The sequence below is a fragment of the Grammomys surdaster genome, unplaced genomic scaffold, assembly GCF_004785775.1.
Source record: "Grammomys surdaster isolate TR1022 unplaced genomic scaffold, NIH_TR_1.0 372, whole genome shotgun sequence".
Taxonomy (NCBI): Eukaryota; Metazoa; Chordata; class Mammalia; order Rodentia; family Muridae; genus Grammomys; species Grammomys surdaster.
This window is the reverse complement of record NW_021604791.1, coordinates 10,322,122-10,343,293: the sequence shown is the minus strand read 5'-3', so window position 1 is coordinate 10,343,293 and position 21,172 is coordinate 10,322,122. Positions and strand designations below refer to the sequence as shown.

The 21,172-nt window shown below is 41.4% G+C and overlaps 1 protein-coding gene across 1 annotated transcript in view; it reads right to left on the bottom strand.

Annotated features, from left to right (window-relative positions):
- The window catches only part of Cnga1 (cyclic nucleotide gated channel alpha 1), a 39,530-nt gene that overhangs the window by 10,284 nt on the left and 8,074 nt on the right, over nucleotides 1-21,172 (bottom strand). Inside the window, exons 3-5 of the mRNA XM_028780774.1 lie at nucleotides 4,320-4,440; nucleotides 3,418-3,519; nucleotides 1,934-1,996 (exon numbers count right to left, since the gene is read on the bottom strand). Coding sequence (XP_028636607.1) covers nucleotides 1,934-1,996; nucleotides 3,418-3,519; nucleotides 4,320-4,426 — 272 coding nt within the window. The 5' untranslated portion in view covers nucleotides 4,427-4,440. The remainder of the gene's footprint in view (nucleotides 1-1,933; nucleotides 1,997-3,417; nucleotides 3,520-4,319; nucleotides 4,441-21,172) is intronic.

Genomic DNA, 21,172 nt, shown 5'->3' with positions numbered 1-21,172 from the left:
TGCCTACAGGCTTGCCTACAGGCTTGCCTACAGGCTTGCCTACAGGCCAGTCTTGTGGAGGTGTTTTTTTTTTTTTCAACTGAAGCTCCCTTATTTCTAAGTGACTGTAGCTTATGTCAAGTTGACATACAACTAGCCAGCCCAGATACTGAGTTTAAAATCCGATAGTCCTATCGTATGTTGCTCCACTCAGAAGTTTCTGACATGTTACAGGTATGGAGTGAGTGAGCTTCAGAAGGCACTGAAATGCTGCCAGAGAGTGCAGGCTCCTTGAAGGTGAGTTGACTATGATTTGGGATACTGTATACATGCGTGTATACATACATGAATGGTCATTAGGTGGTGCTCTATGCCTATACATAGATAGAATACACAGGTCTAGGAACTAAGGTGTTTAATTGGGGAACTTTACATAGGGAAAGTACACGTCTCATCCCTGCACACCTAGGTTCTGTGGTTCTAGAGATTCTCATTTCATGAGAGGGGATCTATACTTCGGCCAAAGGGCACAGTTACAGTCCTATTAAACATTAATCTAGGACTGTCCTCTGGCCACTTTGGACACCTCATTCCAAGAAACGAATTAGCAAAGAAGACTCACCAGACTGTAATGTTTATGATCCTGATCATCAAAGGTAGGTAGCACTGCTGTTATGCAATGAAAAAGTAGAAAGCTATCTGACAGGCACATGACCTTTTATGGCAGTGGTTCACATGTGGGTCACACCCCCTTTGGGGGGGGTGTCAAAGGATCCTTCCACAGGGGTGGCATATCAGACATCCTGCACATCAGGTATTTAAACAACTCATAATAGCAGCAAAATTACAGTTATGAGGCACCAATGAAAGTAATTTTATGGTTGGTGATTACAATGTGAGGAACTGTAGTAAAGGGTTGCAGTGTTAGGAAGGTTGAGAATCACATTACGGTATTCTCTGGAGTCTCCCCAGCCTGTCTTTGATAATGAATGTACATGTCTAGTAACCATGTCCAAAGGAAAACATGGTGCCCAGATAAGGCTGCATTTTCCTAGACCAGAAGAAGTGCTTCACAGTGGTGAGGGGGCTGTAGAATGAATAAAAGCAGATAAGGAATTTCTGTGTAAACCTCAAAAGCATCTAAAGTTGTCAGAGACCTTTCTACATTCCATTGACCGTCCTCTTATACACTTCTCTGGGACAAAAGAGCATCTCAAACCCTTAGAGTGAGCAGCCCATAATTTCCTATCTAAAAGTGTGTCTGAGCAGGGCACAGGTGGGCTGCAAGGTTACAGTGACATATGGCTCTCAGGCACTTAGTCTCCACACACCAAGACTTGGCTTCTGACTACACACTTTCTCCTATCCCTTGGAAAGAAGGCCTGGGTGATGACAATCAGCATTTTAAAATTTATCTCCCAGCTTCGTAGAGCTGCTCTTATTGAATATCTGTGTGATGCAAAGGCCCAGCTCTGTTACCTGAGGATGACCTCAGCTTGAAAGCACATCCGTGCCCCAAACTCCCATAAGATCAAACCTATTCTCTGACGTTCAGCATCTCCCTCTGCCCAGTTCTTCCATCCCTAACTCCCTTCCAGGTATCACTCTGAAGGGCACATCCAATAAATGTGCACACTCTCTCTATGTCAGAGGCTGCCTCCTGGAGAATGTGACCCAAGGTTCATTATTCAGGGATTCATGACTTCTGTTGTCGTAAAGATGGGCAATAGCATGTGTAACACAGACATTTTAAAAAACATATATCGAAGTAAATGAATTAAATATATACATATTACTTTGAATAGGGACAGGTGCATTTTCAAGATATAAATTAGCAAAATAATAGAACGTCATCTCTGTTAAATTATTTCACGTGCTAAGTATTAGCTATATCTCTAGTTTAGATACTGCTAGTTTTTTACTTGCTTTAATTTCCTTCTGTAGATGTACTTACTGCTCTTTGTTGCTGCTGTTGTTAACATTGAAAAGAGCCATTGTCCCTGGCAAGTACTGCTCCCTGGAGAAGGAAAAGTATACAGGGGGTCACAATGGCCACCATGTTCATCGTAAACAAATTGTCTTTAAAAGACAAAACAACTTGCAGTTTTCTGTTCACTACATAACATTGCCCAGATGACTATTTAAAAATACAAAACCTCTGTGAAGCACAGCTTGCCAGAAAGGGGTGCATTGAACCAAATCGGTTAGTAAACGCTTATTGGTCAAGGTTCATACCCAAAAAAACCTGATCATTATCCTTGGCCTTGAGTGACCCAAGACAGATGCCACTGACCTCAGATAGTCAGAGAAGACAGAAAGATGGGAAAGAAGAGTGTTAAAAATATAGAGTGGAAAGCCAGAATTAGTCAATGGAAATAAACTAAAAGAAGAAGAAGATAACGAAAATGAAAATAATACTGCATAGAATTGTAAACCCTGATTCTCAGCATACCGCATTCCTTCAATGCCCTCCAGGCTCCATATCTGACTGTGACTGCTTTATTTACCCTTATAGGTATTAAGCTTCCCTCTCCTAATCCCACACTATATCTCCTGGGAGTGGGCTCTACTGGATATAGCAGTTTTGAGAATGATAGCCTACCCTCTTGTATGTAGTTATTTCAGAACCCTGAAGGATGCATTCAAGAGAAGCCAGAGATCAAGGGAGTGTGGGAAGTCAAACACACCCAAGACTTTCTAAGAGGTCCTGATGAAAAGACAAATGGAACTTTATTCTGTGTCTTTGTCCAGTAAGGGTAGTCAGAGACTGGAGTTAGTGCCTTGAAGGAGTCAAGGTTGTGGTTTCTGAGGACTTGATGTCCCCCTGGGCTGTCTCCCTGGGCTGTCCCCCTGGGCTGTCCCCCTGGGCTGTGGTTATCAGTCCTAGGGCAGCTCTGTCTGAAGTATCCTGTGTTCTCTTTGCCAATGCTGTCTGATTTAGCTCTCTACTGACCTTGGCTATTTTCCTCCTACAGATATGTAATGCTGTTCTTCTTAATAAGCTTGCTAGGCATAGTCATGGACTATTGCAAGACTTTCTGGTCCCAGCTACTGCTTTTGTCTTCTTTGTTTTTCATGTTTATTTCCCTTCTCAGGTCATCATGCTTAACATCTTGCTGTTTGGATTTCTTATTCCTGCAGGCTCAGGTCAAGATAGGCATTGGGGTACAAAGTTTCTGAGAAACAGACATTAATCTCAGGGAACATGATGGAATATAGTTATGACTGGGAACTGTGTAACTGTGAATTATTAGACATTCACAATTTTCCAAGACAGGGCAAAGGTAAAGAACAGAAATAGCAAGGCCCTTGTGAGATCTTGCATGGTATTCCAACGGAAAGAGCATTTGTCAAGCCCACTGTCTAGAAGGAATTGAAGGTTTCCCATCCAAGTGATGTTTAAAAGACACATTCTGGAAGGTAGATGCCCCTGCTCACCTCTGTGATGGTCCTCGACTTCTGTATGAGTTGCTTCTAAAGAGAGAGTCCTCATTCCCTGATTCTTCAGACAGAGAGCCATTGTCATCATCAGAAAATGAGCTGCCATCCAAAGGGAAGCAGAGGTGAGTAGAATTCATGTTTTAACAGCTCAGAAGAGCACCGCTTGTCATCAAGGTGAGCACCTATCACCCCATCACCCACCACCCATCACTTTCCATCCCTTCTCAGGCTAATCCACAGCACATGCTCAATCAGAGTGAGGTAGGAGCATAGCATTCTATAGAGTGTGTGCCCAGCGAAGATTCAGATACACTTTCTAGATCCCCCCCATCACTATTATTTGATGCAGTGGTAGAGGTCAATGTTTGTCCAAAAGAAAGTTAGTATCTAATTTTGGGTCATTTAATACATGTGAATGAACTGTCGCTTCTGTTATTTCCCTCCATTAAAAGAAAATTCTGTCACACACACACAGACAGAGAGAGAGAGACAGAGAGAGAGAGAGCATGTGTTTGCACACACACATACACTATTCATTTATGGGTAACTATTTTAAATTACACTATTACAATATATTATTAGATTTCATATCCTATGTACTTTTTCACACTTATGTATACCAATGTCATCTGTTTAGATTTTATATTTCCCATGGGGAAACATCCTACTTAATAGTAAAGAAGTATTTGTCATGGCCTCTTAATAGGTGTTTCAAAAAACTACACACCATAATTTCGTGTGATGAACAAGTTATACTATCCCAAAGTATAAATAAGTTGACTAAATCAAATAGGTTACACATTTTAAAGTTACAAATTACATGCTTGAAATCAAACCTAGATAAGTGACCAAGAAATTGTGTTTGTGTTAATAATCCATGAGAAGGTGCGTAGACCCACCTGCACGCTCCGTTTTCCATCCGTCGGATCTCCTTCTCGATAGCCGGTACAATCACATTGGGAATGTTTACAAAGGAGTGCCACGTATTGATAATATTTGTCTTCATGGTTAGTTTAATATCTGAGAAGACATAAGTCCTACTAATGAGAAGAATTTCTGTGCTTACATAGATAATCACATTTCACACTATAGCGGCTATGCTGAGACACCAGAGCCTGACTGAGGAGAAAAGTGTTCCAACTGTGCTTCTTCAGCGAGCCACGCTGGCCCACGCCTCTGTTCTTTTGCACACGCACTCCTGGGACTGAGCCTAGATAGCTGCAGCCCATCTCTTAAAGCCAGTCCAAGGATTCCTTACCTTTAACAGTGTTAAGTGCATCATCCCATCTCTGCTACCAAAGTGTGTTCACATTTAACCAGTTCCCTCCTGTAAAATCACGGTGCATTTTATCCTCAAAGCTACGCTCTAGCCGGCGGTGGTGGCGCACGCCTTTAATCCCAGCACTTGGGAGGCAGAGGCAGGCGGATTTCTGAGTTCGAGGCCATCCTGGTCTACAGAGTGAGTTCCGGGACAGCCTGGACTACACAGAGAAACCCTGTCTCAAAAAACCAAAAAACCAAAAAAAAAAAAAAAAAAAAGCTACGCTCTAACCTTTGTAGAAACCTCCGTAACAAAGGCAGAGTGCTTGGTATATAATAGACATTTGAGAAACAGTTACTCATCGAACAAATCCTGGTTTGTTTTCTGTGGTGAGAACATGGTGTTGCTGTTCCTTTGATGTTGAGAACAGGTTAGACATGTGCTCTACCACTGAGTTCTATTCCCAGGCCCAAATCTTGCTCTTACATTTTAAAAAAATATGCTCACAAAACTTTTCATCAGAAGTTACAAAGATCTGGTGAATTTGCAATGATTTTTAAATGGTTGTTCAGGTGTTAAATATGGCAGACAGCCCACAGCATCCAGTTCTCTCTTCCTGTAGTGTGGTTTTTGGTCCACAGAGACAGAATGAACCAAAAATATCTTCATCTCCCAGATGCCTGGGTAGTTCATATTCTCAGTGTCATAGAGGATTAAACAGTCGTATATGCATCTATGATACTTGGAAAGCAGAACTGGAATTTAAAACAAACCAAAAAGCATTTTTCCACCTTGTTATGACAGTCAGAAAGAATAGGCAAGGGACCGCTGACGTTTACTAAGGCCGAAATCCCTGGCCAGTCAATCACATGGCATTAGGTTTACACTGGGGTGGTGGGAGAATGGTGAGAATGGGGAGACACTTGGCTCTGGCTACAGTAGAGATGGCTCCTTGGGCTCAGGCTCACGGTTCATGGGACATGTTCCTGTCAGTGCCACAGCTTCAGTGGCAAGGATCTCACTAACCTTCAAGCAGAGAGAGGAAGGATTTCCTCTGCAGGCCAGGTTGGCAATGCCATTTTGGAAGCATGCTTAGAACTCAGTCTGGAGCCTATTGCCCCAAACCTTGCAATGACCATTAGGTCCTAGTCCCTTAGATTAAAGCTGAGAAGAAGAGGAGGGGCAGGGAAGACTCAGTGTGCCGTCTCATTTCTAAAACATGGAAAATTTGTTTTCTTGTTCGTGAGTACACAGAATGCTGTAAAACTTTGTCAAAATGAGAATACTGGAAGAGATGGAGGAGGATGCCAAGGAGAACAAGAAGGATGATGGAGAAGTTCAAGAGAAGGAGACCAGCATTGTCCAGATTGTATTATCTGGAGAATATAAGAGAGTAAGGCTGGGTCTGGGGAAGGGGCTCAGTAAATAGGTAACGAACTTGCCATGTTAGCATGACGACCTGGGTTAGACTCCTGAAACCTATGGAAATGCCAGGCAGACTTAGCAACCTGCCTGAGATTCCAGAACACCGGAGGCTCGGATCCCCTAGCAACTGGCTAGCTAGACTGGCCAAATTAATGAACTCAGAAGAGAGACTGTGCCTCAAAATATAATGTGAAGGGAGATCAAGAAAGGCACCTGACATGGACCTTTGGCCTCCACACGTATGTACATACACATGCACACACACACACACACACATATGTGTGTGTGTGTGTGTGTGTGTATATATATATATATATACACACAGACAAAATAAAATAGAATGTTAATGACCAAGACCTTTCTGCTACACTTTGAAGATGTGCAGAACAGCTTCTAGAACTTACTGCACAGTTTGGTATTAGTCTAAACTTTCAAGACAATGAGAATATTGTATCCTTTAATATACCTATAGATCATTTACTGGAAGACCAAAAGAATCACTACAATGTATGTTCTATGTTCACAAGCATGAGAAGAAATTTAAAGAAAGGTGAAGTTAGGCCAGCATAAGGCTCAGTTATTATGTGCTTTCCATATACAACCATGAGGACCTGAATTTCATCCCCAGAGCCCACATAAGGCTGTGTGTGTTGATGCTTACTTACAATGCCAGTGCTGGCCAGGCAGAGACAGGAGGATCCCTGGATCGACAACAGGCAGATTCTATGAGCAGAGAGTAACTAAGGAAGACACCCAGTGTCAACCTCTGTCCTCACACATACATGCTCTTGCACCTCCTGTGCACACACACATACACATATACACACTAAGCACACACACACACAAGTAAAGATAACAGTGATGCAGAAATGCCCTCCCTCCATCTTAGAAATGTTCAGTCATCTATAGAGTTAATCTCTCTGGAAAAACATCATGAGGTCTCTAAAATCAGCTATGGTCATTCCTCTGTAGTGTACATCTGTCAGTGTACTGAGTAGGCGTGTTTATCTTCATGATCATGCTGCTCCCATAACACATTCTGTTTTAATAGTGTTTTATTTAGTGTGTGTGTGTGTGTGTGTGTGCACCATGTATGTGTAGGAGCATGCAGAAGTCAGAAATGGGTATAAAACCCCCTGGAACGGAAGTTACAGACCATTGTTAGCTACCATTTGGATGCTGGAACCTGAACCCAGGTCCTCTGCAGGCGCAAAAAGTGTTCTTACTGACTGAGTCACCTCTCCAGTCCCCTGTTGCAGGAATTCTTCATTGTTTTCCCAAAAAGAATCCTATTTGCTGATCAAAAACCAATTGCCCATCCCCTCTGTGGTGACTTCAGTAATTCTTGAGAGAAGAATTTATCACACATTCTTGTTCCCAGAACAAAATCTTTGTGTCTTCCTCTTAATTCACATGTACTGAGGTCCCTGGTCCCTTGGCTATGCAAGCTCATTGGGAAATCTTATCCAAAACTATCAAGCATAATAGTTAGAATATTCTAGCAAGTTTTAAATTTTTTTATGTGTATGTAACTGGACACAATGCATAGTGGAGAGACCAACTACAACGGCTCCATGTAAATCACGGCTCCTTTACCTTTAGCTCAGAGAACATCACCACAGATAAGGAGGAAGAAAGATTTTAAGAACCAGAATAGCACTAAAGATGCTGTGAGATAGTCTTTCCTAGAAATGGCTGCATAAACAATATCAGTGGACATGTTAACATGAAAGGGGGAGATTCTCATGGTGCACTCCCCCCCAAGACAAAGAACTACAGGCAACTATTGGCTGATGAGAGAAGGAGAATTGTCCTCTCCCAGGGATGAGCACCCTTATGGGCTGCCCAGTGAAGAGTGATCAGCCTTGAAGCCATGTAAATACAAACAAAAGTGGTTGTAGCAGGTTTTATTTATATATACTTGCATGTGTGCGTGTGTGTCATTGTTCTGCTCTTGATGTGTCGTAAGCCCTGAGTGTGGTACAGGTGCACTTGTAGCATTGATACAGGTCAAACAGGAACTGAAACAGCTTCACCTATGGTAACTGTTCCTGGAGAAAATCAGATCTCGTGTCAGATCACAGGCCGGTAACTATGAGCACACTGTCTACACTCGCCCTGGCACCAGAGAGTTGCTATGGCAACAGACGACTCTTTCTAAGTATTCTTCTCATTCTTCCTGAACACACAGGCCAGCAAACCCAAGCTTAGCACAGAGCTAAGTTAGAAAGACTATGGTACCCAATCCTTTAAGCTCAGACAAAGTCTATGCAAACAAGAACCTTGTCCTCACTCACCAAGGTGTTGGAAACTAGCCAGATAATATGCAGCATGAGGGAACGCTTAAAAAGAGAATTTAATGTAATGGTTTTTAGGAAACGCAATGAGTTTGAAGCAAACACTGAAAAATACTTCAATATGTTCAGAAAATTAAGAGATAGAAACAATTTTTAAAAATCAAACTTTTGAGCTCCAAAATATACTGGGTTGAATTAAAATTGTAACAAAAAGTCCCCACAGGAGGTATATTAGCTCCCTTACTCATTGTTGTGATGAGATACTCAACAAGAAGCAGAGAGAAATATAACTGGAGTAAGAGACGCCAATACAGTAATAGTTTTATGCAATACAATAACCATTACTCACAACACAACCATAACAGTGGCATATAGAAGAACAAGAGTATACAAAATAATGACTGAAACATAATAGACGATCCATGACAAACAACAGAGAAATAGCGGCATTACATTGTATCCTAAACAGGTGATCAGCAAAGACACAGTGATGTTACAATTTACCCAAGACCCTAACTTTTAACTCTCACTGACCCCTTCCCAGTCACCACCTCCCACCTCCCTTCTCTCCTTCCCCCTCCCCTTCTATTCTGAGAACATTGATGTCCCCCCGCCCATATCTCCCTGACTTTAGGTCTCTGTGAGGCTAGGTGTGAAGAAGCATTTTAAATGGTAAGTTCCAACCCCACTTGAGGGTAACACAACTGAATGTAAGGGTTACAAAATTTTTGGTAACTCTGAAAAGATTCTCAGTGTGACCAAAAGTTAGTTCACAATCCAAAACGTCATGAACGTGAGGTGCTTCTGGCAGCCCAGTTGCTTTAGGAAGCTTCACTGCAGCCTTGGTTCTTAATACAAAGCACATAGAGTCTGAGAGGCCATGCGTTATTAAAACAGAAGCAGCAATACCAGGTTTGGGTTTCTTCCCTCTGAGCTATTGGTCAAGGAGGTCCCAAAATAATAGTTTATTGCCACTCTTCTTTGTCTATCACAAGAGATAGACAGCAGAATGTTTTAGTTGAAGATAACACATACTTTGGATTTTGACACAGAAAGACCATGACAAAGCTGAGCAGGAAGCTCCCTCCTGCTCCCAGATTTTACAGAATAGAAGTTGATATGCAAGCGGCTGAGGAAGAAAACTCATCAGCTGTCATCCCTAGCTCTGGGTCTTACCTGCTACAATACCAATTTCCCAGGCCCACTGGTATAAATGATTGTTCTGGATGTCACCACCATCAATCTGATTGGCTATGAAGCCCACTCTATAGGAGAGAGCTCATGTCCGGTACTGTAAATCTGTCCATAAGCCCAGGTCTGGGGAGACTGTAAACCCTAAGGGTAAACCTACCGATTCTGTTTTGCTATGTGGGTACGTTGTTAAACAGCCTCCTAAAAATGATAAGAGTAGTTCTACTCTCAGCTTTGTTAGGGAAACTTCTTTTCAGTGAACAATGGTTAATGCAAAGACTGACGGTTAGTTAAGGTACTGGGAATCTGTGACTGTTGAGTGGCCAGCCTTTAACTGGGCATCCATATCACCCTTTCAAACATCACAGAAGAGGGGGCAGGAAGAAGGTAAGAGGTAGACAATAGAGAAGAGGGTTAGAAACTGGTGTCTTCTGGCCAGGATGTGGTTGTTTCTTTGGGCTAGCACAAGACTGGGCCAGTCAACATTCAGTTATGGTTGGGGCCGGGGATCATAGGGCCCCTCAGCTGGCCAAGGAGCTATTGGCAGCTAACTGCTGCTGAAAGCTGAGGAGTGTTTGTCCTTAGAGATAGTCACATCTGAGTTATCCGCGCTCCTTACTTACACACTATGGATAACCTTCTTAAACACTGTGGCTATAAAACAAAGACAAGAAGATATGACCATGAGGTACCTGTTGGTAAGAGGACTGTTGGGGATGGGAAAGGTGTCAGAGATGTGTGAGGGCGAGTGTGATCAGAATGTATTATATACACATATGAGATGGTCTAAGACTAAATTAATTTTTAAATTTAATTTTTAACTTAATTTTTAAAGTGAAAACACTTAAAATGAAAAAATAAATAGAAGAAACCATATCCCAGAACAAAAGGACTAGATAGACTTCTATGGAACTTTCTGTCCAATAGCTGCCAAATATACATTTTCCTCATCAGTATATGAAACATTCTCCAAGACAAGCCACAAACCAAATCATATTAAGTACCTGACTGGACTGCAGTGCACTAAAAGTAGAAATCAGTTACTAGAGACAGTTTGGAAGTTATGTAAATATACAGAAAACAAGCAACTTACTTTCAGATAACCGATAGCTGAATGGAAAAAAAAATTAGTGGGAAATTTTCATTTTTCTTGAAACAAAAGTGCAGCATGGCATCCCGAGTTCTATGGGACACAGAGAAGGGAAAACTAACAGCAAAACTCACGCAGTTGGTGCATGTCAGAGAGACAGGAAGGCCTTCAGTGAACAACTTTTCACTACAGTGGTTTTCAACCTGTGGGCCATGACTCCTTTGGGAATTACAGTGACACTTTCATGGGGGTTACTTACGACCATCAGAAAACATAGATATTTACATTATGATTCATAACTGTAGCAAACTTACAGTTATGATGTAGCAACAAGAATCATTTTATGGTTGGGGGGTCACACAACAGAAGGAACTGCGTTAAAGGGTTGCAGCACTAGGAAGGGTGGGAACTGAGGCTCTAGAGGAATCCCTCACTCCTTACACTGTTCTCAAGGAACTAGACAAGCAAGTACAAGACAAATTCAAGATTAGTAAAAGGAAAGAAATGATAAAGGCCAAAGTCAAAATAAAAGAAATAGAGACTAAAATGACAGAAGATAGCAAAGGAGCTTGCTCTTCTAAAAAAGAAGCAAACCTGATAAGCAAAAAGGATGACTAAATCTAATGAATAAAATCAAAGTGACATTATAACTGATGTTACAGAAATGTGAAAGGTCTCACAGGTTGTCACAAGAGTACATAGTAACAAATATGATAGCCTAGAAGCGATGGAAAAGTTTATAGATGCACACATCTTATGAAGATAAAGTCATGAAGAAACAGAAAACTTAAACATATCACTATCAAGTACTGATATGTAATCAATAATAAAAAGACTCCCATCAAAGAAAAGCCTAGGGCAAATAAACAAGATCCGTCATTTAATGAAGAATTAGTGTCAGATTTCTTTGACTTATTCAAACAAAAGAGGAAGGAATTTTTCCAAACGCTTTCTAGAAGGCTAGAATTACCTTGTTAGCCAAATCAGATAAGAACACAACATATAAAGAACAGGCCAAGCCAGTGCCATTGGTAAACAGAGAAGCAGAAATCCTAAGAAAATAACAGCATGCTGAATCCAGAATCCAGAGCACATCAGGAAGTTTGCTCATCATAACCAGCCAAGTGGAGATTTTCCTAGGAGTGCCAAGGTGGTTCAATCATCTAAAACCAATAAACACGTACATCACACCAATAGTATCAGGACAAAGGCTAATGTGATCATCTCAGTTGATGCACAGGAGGCATTTTTTAAAAGTCAACATCCTTGATAAAAATCCCTGAACAAATTAGGTATAAAAGGAAGGCACAGGTGAACAAATATGATCAAAACTGCATGTGTATACACATATCAAATGTCAGGATGAAACATGATGTTCTATATAATTAGAATATTACTCACAATCTTAAAACAAAATCATAACAAAAGTAGGTTCAGTCAATGTCTGAAAGCATACAGAATGGAAAACAGCCAAAGCTTCGTTCTGATGAAGAGCTTCATGGAAGACTGAACATTTCCCCCAGTATCAAAGTTTTAACAGTGTGCTAGCATTACTTTATATCTTATTAGAGGTTTTAGAACTTGTAATAATGTGGAAAAGAAAGAAATGACATTCTAATAATAATGAAGAGGAATAAAAACTCTCTTATTTGCAAATGACAAAATAATATATAAAGAGAAGCCTAAAGAATCTCCAAGAAATAGGACAAATTAATAAATGTAACATTTTCAAGGATGAAATGATCAACGTAAAAGCTATAGTTTATACCTACGTACTAAAATGTTAAACACACACATACACACTCACACACACACACACATCTGATCAATGTCAAGTTGTTTTCAAGCCTCCCTCATTCATCAGTAGGTGATGGGATCAACAGAGGAACGGTGAAAGTAAATGGAAAATTAAGGGGCACACGTAGGTAAGGGTTTTCAAGTGGAAACGGGCACTTGTAACTAAAAGATGTAAGAGGGAGACCAACCGGATCATAGAAATTGGTCTGATCTAATTTCCACACCTAGAGAGGTCCTGAAGAACAGGATGTGAAAGGAAGGGTACTTTGTTGAGATAGGAATCATTTTTCTTCCCAAAGGAAATGAGGAATCTCTGAAGAGTTTAAGGAAGAGAATGACATCATCTATGTGATCTTTACAAAGGTCAGTCTGGTAGCTCATACAGGAAAGTATAGTATTTGCACCATTAATTCTTGCTACAGAGTCTCGACTTGACCTCTAACATTGGTCATCTATTCTACATGTATAGAAGTTGTTTTAAAACCCTGACATTCACCCCAGACTCCACTTCCATCTTCCATTCCCAAGAAATCATTCAACTTGAGCCACACTGGCTCCTTCACCGATAAAATATTCAGGTCTTAGTAACTGGTCAGAACTCTATAAAACCCGGTACAATTGTTTATCCAGGAACATGGTGATGTCACTGAGTCAGAGATGTAGAGGATAAGACATTATTAGGAAATGGTCTCAGCTAACTTCTTTTGCTGTGATAAAACACCACGAACAAAGGCAGGTTGGGGAGGAAAGATTTTATTTCATCTTGTAATTTGCAGTCTCATCAGCCCAGAAAGTCAGGCCTAGAACTCACTTCAGGACTGGTACATGGGGGGAGTGCTGCTTACTGGCTTGCTCTTATGGCTTACTCAGGGTGCTTTCTTACAGCACCTAGGATGTCCACCAGCTCAGGGGTAGCGCTGCCTATAGGGAGCTGGGCTCTTCCATATCAATCAGCAATTAAAAATTGTCCCACGGACATGGCCACGTCCAACTGATGGAGCCAATTCCTTGGTTGAGATACCTTCTTCTTAGATATATCTAGATTTATGTCAATTTGACAAAAACCAACCATCACAGGTCATGATGCAGGAACAATGACTTAATATAAAGCACTCAGATTATACAAGGCCAGTCCACAGTGAAGGCCCATCCAGGTCACTCATTACCCTGACTCACCACCTGCCTTTTGCCCCACACACACTGAGCTCCTGCTGGAATTCTGCAGTGGATGATGCAGAGGCTACATACACATAACTGGCAAAGGTGGCATTCATCTCCAGAGAGCACACTTGGAAACACAGAGGAGCAACAGCATCGTGCCCATACAGAAATGAGTCAGTCCAGAAACGTTAGAAGAACCAAGAAGAGATACACTCACTCCTCTTCAGAGAACCTGAGGAAAAAATGCCTGAAAGGACCAAATCTAGAGCATTCTTGGACAAAACCTTGAACACTGATACAAACGGGATTCTAGGTATGAGACTTAGTAGGTACAAAAACAACTATTATAAAAAAAATGATATGCATTCAGAAACCACAACAGGTACACACAGATGGTGGAAGTAGTGTATGGTGTATGGGAGGAGAGAGACAGACAGACAGATAGACAGACAGACAGATAGACAGTGAAAGTCAGAGAGAGAGAGAGAGAGAGAGAGAGAGAGGATATAACTACTATATGAGTTCCTTATTTTCCAAAGGAAGGTGAAGGTTGGGGTTTTCTAAGTGAAACACTGCCCATTTTACAATGTAATGATAACACAGGGAGAGACAAAAGTACACAAGAGCTTCCTTCCATAGGTGACAGGAGATAGCCAGAGCAGTAAGCAATGGAAAGATTATAAGATATCAGTAGGCACCAAATGACACAGTGGTAGAGCAGGCGGTGATGGGATGCTAGGGTCTTTGTCTCACAGCCCTCTGGTTCCAATGAGAAAGAGCAGGAAAAGGAGGGTGTTGGGAAAATCCTAGGTTGCACATCAACTTACACTGTGCTAGGCAGGGTGGCCGGAGTCAATACAGTCATCCAAATGGAATAAGAATTTTCTATGATACTTAAATGGAAAATGGCATGATCTAGGCTTTGAGAAGGAGATGCCAGAAAATGAAAACATGACAGAAGAATAGAAGTCAAGGGGACAACTCTATCAACAGGTGTGATAGACAAGTCTAATGAGAAGAACAGACAGAGCTCCAAGAGGGAAGCTGGGAATCGAGGATGCCCAGTGAGCGTGTGAAGCATCTTTGAGTCGAGGGCTTGCGTGACCATGGTGGAAATGACGAGAAGGTTCCCAGGGTGGAGAAAGACAATAACATACTTCATAGCTGTTGAGAATACCACAATGGCAGGGACACTTAGCCAGAAGGACATGGGTGTCCCATGTGTCTAATGATTTGATGAACATGTAGTAGAACCAAGGAGCTCATAGGGTGCACAGGGCAAGAAGTAGAAGATCAGATCCCCATGGGAAAAGATGAGGGTGTAACTGTAATTTTGCTACTGCTATGATTATAATGTAAATATATGGAATGCAGGGTATCTGCATATATATGCATCATATCTCCCAGAAGAATCACAAACCACAGGTTGAGAACCATTGCCATAGTCCATCCAAAGCGGGATTGAGTCATGGAGGGGCAGCGTAAGACAGAGCAAGCAATCCTGGGCAGGATAGCACTGGCCTTTCTAAGTGGTTCAGTTGGTGCTTTGATTCTGTATATCATCAATTCTTCAGACTTGAGGCAAAGCATTTGTAATTGCTTCAGGAAAAAAATGACCCTGAGGAATCATTAGAGTTTTTCCACCTGGTGTGACAGCCATGGATGGTATGAGGACCAACACAAGAGGAAGAACTGGATGTTGCCTTCCATGTCTGGACTTTTAGTCTGAGAGACAGAGAAAATAAGAAAAGAAGTGTTTACAGAATGCCTAAGAGCTGAAGCATTCTGTGAGGTGCATCGCGTAGTCCAGTGGTTCTCAACCTTCCTGCTGTGACCCTTTAACACAATGCCCCATGTTGGGGTGACCCCCAACTATAAAATTATTTCATTGTTACTTCATAACTGTAATTTTGCTACTGTTATGAGCTGTAATGTAAATATGTGATATGCAAGGTATCCGATATGCGACCCCCAAAAGAGTCACAAAGCACAGGCTGAGAACTATTACTATAGTCCATCTGAAGCTTGAAAGCTACACTTATCTGTGGACATAAGTTTAAGTACTCCAAACGCAGTTAGAAGTTACACTTAAGCCAGATATGGTAGCACATACCTTTAATGCCAGTACTCAGGGGGGAAGAGGAAGGCAGATCTCTGTGAGACTGGTCTACAAAGCAAAACTAGCCTGGTCTACAAAGCAATTTCTAGGACAGACATGGGGCCATTACCATGGAAACCCTGTCTCAAAGAAACCAAAGAAAAGAAATTGCCCTGGTTTAGGCAAGTGGCATGGTTAGGTTCCCTTCTAGGGCCCATGACCTCCCTCGCCCCAGAGAGTTGGCTAGGGTTCCATTATCAGGCCTGAATTACCCCTATTGAGTGGTCCATGAGTCCAGTTCCATACTGGTTAGTTAGCCTCAAAATAAAGTGCAATAGTGGTACTTTCTCCTTTTCATTTAGTCCAGGACTTAAGTTCAGGGAATAATGTGGTTCCCAGTCAAAGCAGGGCTTCCCATCTCAATTAATAATCTCACAGACATGCCCTAGAGTTCGCTTCCTAGGTGGTTCTAGATCCACAAAGTGGCAGTCAATTTAACCCACCACACACTCTCCCCTCTCAGCCCTAAGTTAACCACCCGCTCAGTTCCGGTACCACATCTCACTCGCTCACCTACTCTGAGTATTGCAAGAACCTCCGTTCTCACTGCCTCTCCTCACACACTCTGTGCCTTTACCCAACAGACTTAGTAAACCTGGGATGGCTTATCTTTGACCCTTTCCTTGCCATTATCTTCCATCAAGTCTCAAACAGTCGACTCGTACAAGAATTGTGCCTCGACTTCCGTTCTCACTTGAACTTCCATTCCGATCTGTCGGATGGTTTTCACAACTGCCCTTTGACGAAGTTTTTTAAGGTGCTTACTCAAGATTAATCTCATGTTCCCCCAGTCAGTCTACAAACTATTCCCTAATTAATCTTCTTTTTAAATATTTATTTTTATCTATGGATATGCATGCACATGCATGCGTGTGTGTTTGTGTGTGCGTGTATGTGTGTGTATGTGTATGCATGTGTATGTGTTTGAGTGTGTGTGTGTGTGTGTGTGTGTGTGTATTCCCAGTCCTACTCTCATCGTCTCTCTTATACTCCTCCCTAGATGCAGCCACTACTATAAATTGTCTGTTTGCTTCCAGGTCTCTCTGACATTTTAAGCATCTAACTAGCAAGCATGGTATCTTTCTCTCTACATAACTGTGAAAGTTGCCTTTTTTCTACTTGAGGTTGTACTTTGAAAATTACCTATGCCAATAGACGCAGAGCTGTTTCATAATATTTTGTGTTAATGTTGTAGTTTTATCAGAACTTCACATTTTGTTCCCTTTTCTATTTTGGTAATGGAAATTTGTTTGCAATTATTTTACTATTATGATTTTTGCTATGCAAATAACTTGCTGCAAATTTTGCTTGTGGTAAATATTGTTTTGGATGTCTCCATACACAAAGCTTTGAGAATGTGCGTAACATGTAAGTCCAGGAACAGAATTGCTAGTTCTAGCTCTGTTTATTAAAGCCAACCACGTGGCTGCCATGATCTCATTAGACATGTGGCTAGCCCAATACAAGCTTGCCACTTTCTTTTGACCAATGCTTGAGACTGTCAAATTTAGTTTTCCTCCATTTGATAAGAGGAAGTTTTGGTAGTGAAGCTTCTGACTGTGTGTACTAATAAAGTTGAACACGCTCTGGTGCTTATGAGAACTTACGACACTTTTATGTTACTTATATATTCATGCCCTTGGTCCACTGTCCCAGTTGGATTTTCTCTTATATTACTTCAAGAGCATTTTAAAATATGAATAAATACACTATAGGGTAGAAAAAAGCAGAATCTAAAGCAATATCTGTATGAATAGCATTTTATTAAAACGATACAGACAGAGAGAAAGGATAAGCACCTCAATGTTAACTCATGTTATATTACATCATGGAATCCTCAGGATTTTAATATATTTTTGTTTGATGGGGAAAATATTTCACAAAGGAGAGTCTGTTTAACAGCAAAAGGCATTTGTATAAGCACCTTTGTTTTATTTTTAATTTTTTTTGAAAAATTTTTATTAGATATTTTCTTTATTTACATTTCAAATGTTATCCCCTTTCCTGGTTCCCCCCCCCCCAAAAAAAAAACCCTATCCCATCTTCCCTCCCTCTGCTTCTATGAGGGTGTTCCCCTACCCACCCACCACCCACTCCCGTCTCCCTGCCCTGGCATTCGCCTACACTGGGACATCGAGCCTTCACAGGACCAAGCGCCTCTCCTCCCATTGATGTCCTACAGGCCTTCCTCTGCTACATATGTAGCTGGAGCCATGGGTCGCTCCATGTGTACTCTTTGGTTCGTGGTTTAGTTTCTGGGAGCTCTGGGGGTGGGGGTTGGTTCATATTGTTGTTCCTCCTATGGGGCTGCAAACCTCTTTTCTTTATGTATGTATGACTGTTTTGCCTACATGCATATTGGGGCGTCGCATGCATGTAGTACCTGTGGAGGCCAGAAGAGGTCGTCAGATTCCCTTGAACTGGAGTTACAGATGCTTGTGAGCCACCTTTGTGGCTCTAGGGATCAAACTTGGTTCTCCTGGAAGAGTGGCCAATGCTCTTAACCTCTGAGCAATCCTTCCAACCCTGCGCTCTCACTTAAAATAATGGTGTTTGTTTTGTTTTGTTTTGTTTTGTTTTGTTTTGTTTTGTTGTTTTGTTTTGTTTTGTTTTGTTTTGTTTTTACTAATGCAATCGATATTTGTTGGCCAAAGAGAGTGAAGTTCCACTGAGAAAAGAATACGTTCTGGCGGAGTAAATACCCAACAACCAATTAGGCACAGCTTCCAGCCTTCCCCTTCTCCTTATTTAATTGCAGAGCTGTTTGCTTCTTACTGCCGCGATATCAAGATGCTGTTACTATGTAGAACCAGAGCAGGTTTTGCCTGCTCCACAGCAGGGAGGGCTCTACCACCTGGAACAGTAATCATCTACTTATCAAGTATGTGGTTTCTAACCACCGGCTTCAGAAAATTACTACGGAGCCTCAGCCGAGATCTTTCCGAGCCCTGGGCTCCTCCCTTTCTGCAAAACAGGGGTGATGCCTCCATGTCTATTGTAATGGCTGTCGGCGGAAAGCTAATGAAAATTGCATAAAGCTTGAAGGTTTGAAAAATTATACAAATATAAGTTAATAATACGACTATACAACCCAAGTTCAGAGACTGAGATAAACACACAGACAACGCTAAGCCAGATGTGGTGGTTCACACCTATACTCCTAACACGCAGGGGGCTGGGGCAGAAGAACGACCACGGGTTAGAAGCCAGCCTGGCCTAGAAAGTGAGACCCTGCCTCAAAATGAAACGCTGGCATGGTGAAAATAATCCTCTCATCTTCCCCCAGACTCATCAGTCTGGAAAGTCAAAACTGTCAAGGGAACTATTAAGGAAATAGTTATTATCATCCCAGGATCAGAAGCAAGCTGTAATTCCCGTAAAAAAATCATTACAGAGAGGACACAACACTGTTGGTATGTATGCCTCTCAAAAACAGATGGGTTGCCAAATCCATAAGCCAATTGTTATCACTGTAGGGAGAAACCCTCAATACTTTCTTTGGAAGAAACAGTTTTTAACCAAGGGAATTATTATTCTCATGATCATTATCACAGTCTTTACAGTCCATAGAAAATGTATAAAGTATCTACTGCAAAGTAAAAATCTCAGTCAAGAGTAGAGTCAGCAAAATCATAAAATAGTCTGCTTCCCCATGATCCTTTAACCCAGTATATATATATAATATATATATGATTATATATATATTATATATATGTAATAAAAACAAACTTATATTAAGTATCAGAGAAAGTAATCATAATACATTTTAATATTTAGTGTGCTTTTTTTTATACAAGTACATGTTTGTCATCCTTCTGTTACTATAACAAGTAATACCTGAGACAATCAACTTATAGGAGAAAAGGTTTACTTTGGCTCATGGCTCCAGTTCATGACGAGATTGAGCCATTGCTTTTAGTTCTTTGGCGAGAGTAGCAGATGGTAACATTCAGGAGCTCGCAGCAGTGCAAAATTACTTACCTCAGACCAAGAATCAAAGAGAAGCTGTCAGAATGGACAGTCTCCTTCACGAAAACTCCAGTGACCTAAAACCTCCCCCACTAGGTCTCACTTCTTAAACATTCCTCCATCTTCCACCAGTCTCACCCAAGGGTTCCGTCCTTTGACACATGAACCTTGAGGGCTACTTAAAATCTAAACTATAGCATATAAATCATGACCCTGGAGCATCGCAAAAAAGGTTTTCTTCAAAATCAGTACGTTTTTCTGATCACGAGCAAACACAGACTACACGAAGCCTGGAGACCATCTCCCCTCTCCACCTCCACAAAAAGGAAAGAACCCCAAACCTTTATTTGCTCCTTGACCTCCACAGTTATGAAACCTCACTTCCCCTGCTTATGAACAACTCAGTCTGTGGTTATCATAGTAGCTGAAAAACAGAGGCAAGCCCTAGATACCCACTTCCCGTTACACACACATGTCTATGTTCACAGGCAAATGGCCCATTGGCTCAGTACTCTGTAAGCTTTGCAGGAGTGGGGAGTTTGCTTTCTTTTCCTTCCTTTATCACATACCCATTTTATACTACTAATACAGGTAAGTCAACACTTCAGTCAAACACTTAGAGTGCAGCACATGAAGTCCCCTGGACACTGATTGCATAGATTTGATCCATTACAGTAAGTAGTCAACACTGTGTGTAACAGCTTGTCTTCTTGTGTAAGCCTATACCTTATGCCTAAATGATCACGTTAAAATTAATTGTAATTTTGTTAAAAATAACCTGCAGATAGTATACAATCTAACCTGTACCTTGTTATCAGTTTTGGGTTGGTTTTTGGCTTGGTTTTGGTTTGGTTATTTTTGTTTGTTTGTTTGTTTGTTTGGTGGTTTTTTTCTTCCCAGCTTTCATTGACTATTTGCTATCTCAACACAGCTCTGTGTAGTTTCCTGAGAAGTGAAGAGAGGAAAGAGGTGCAATACTGGCGGGCCAGTGGGATAGCTCAGAGGTCAAGGCACTTGCTACCGCGCCTGACTCCCTGCAGTCTCTGGGACCCACATAAAGGTGGAAAGAGAGGACAAAGTTCACACCATACATGTATTAATAGCAATAAACTTTTAACAAAAGAAAGAAAAACCAAATCTGACAGTATGGCATGTACGTAGGCTAGTACTGTTAATGTTGGAAGAATCACAAAAATCACCCCAAATCACGAGACCTGTCATTTCAGAAGTTTGGTACACAACAAAGCCAATGAAGTTTTTGGAAGAGGAAATAGCATGGAGCAAAACCAAAATTTAAAAGAGTAGCTAATGAAGAAAAGGGCTCTCCCTCTCTCTCCCCCTCCCCCTCCCCCTCTTCCCCTCTCCCTCTCCCTCTCCCCCTCCCCTCCCCCTCTTCCCCTCTC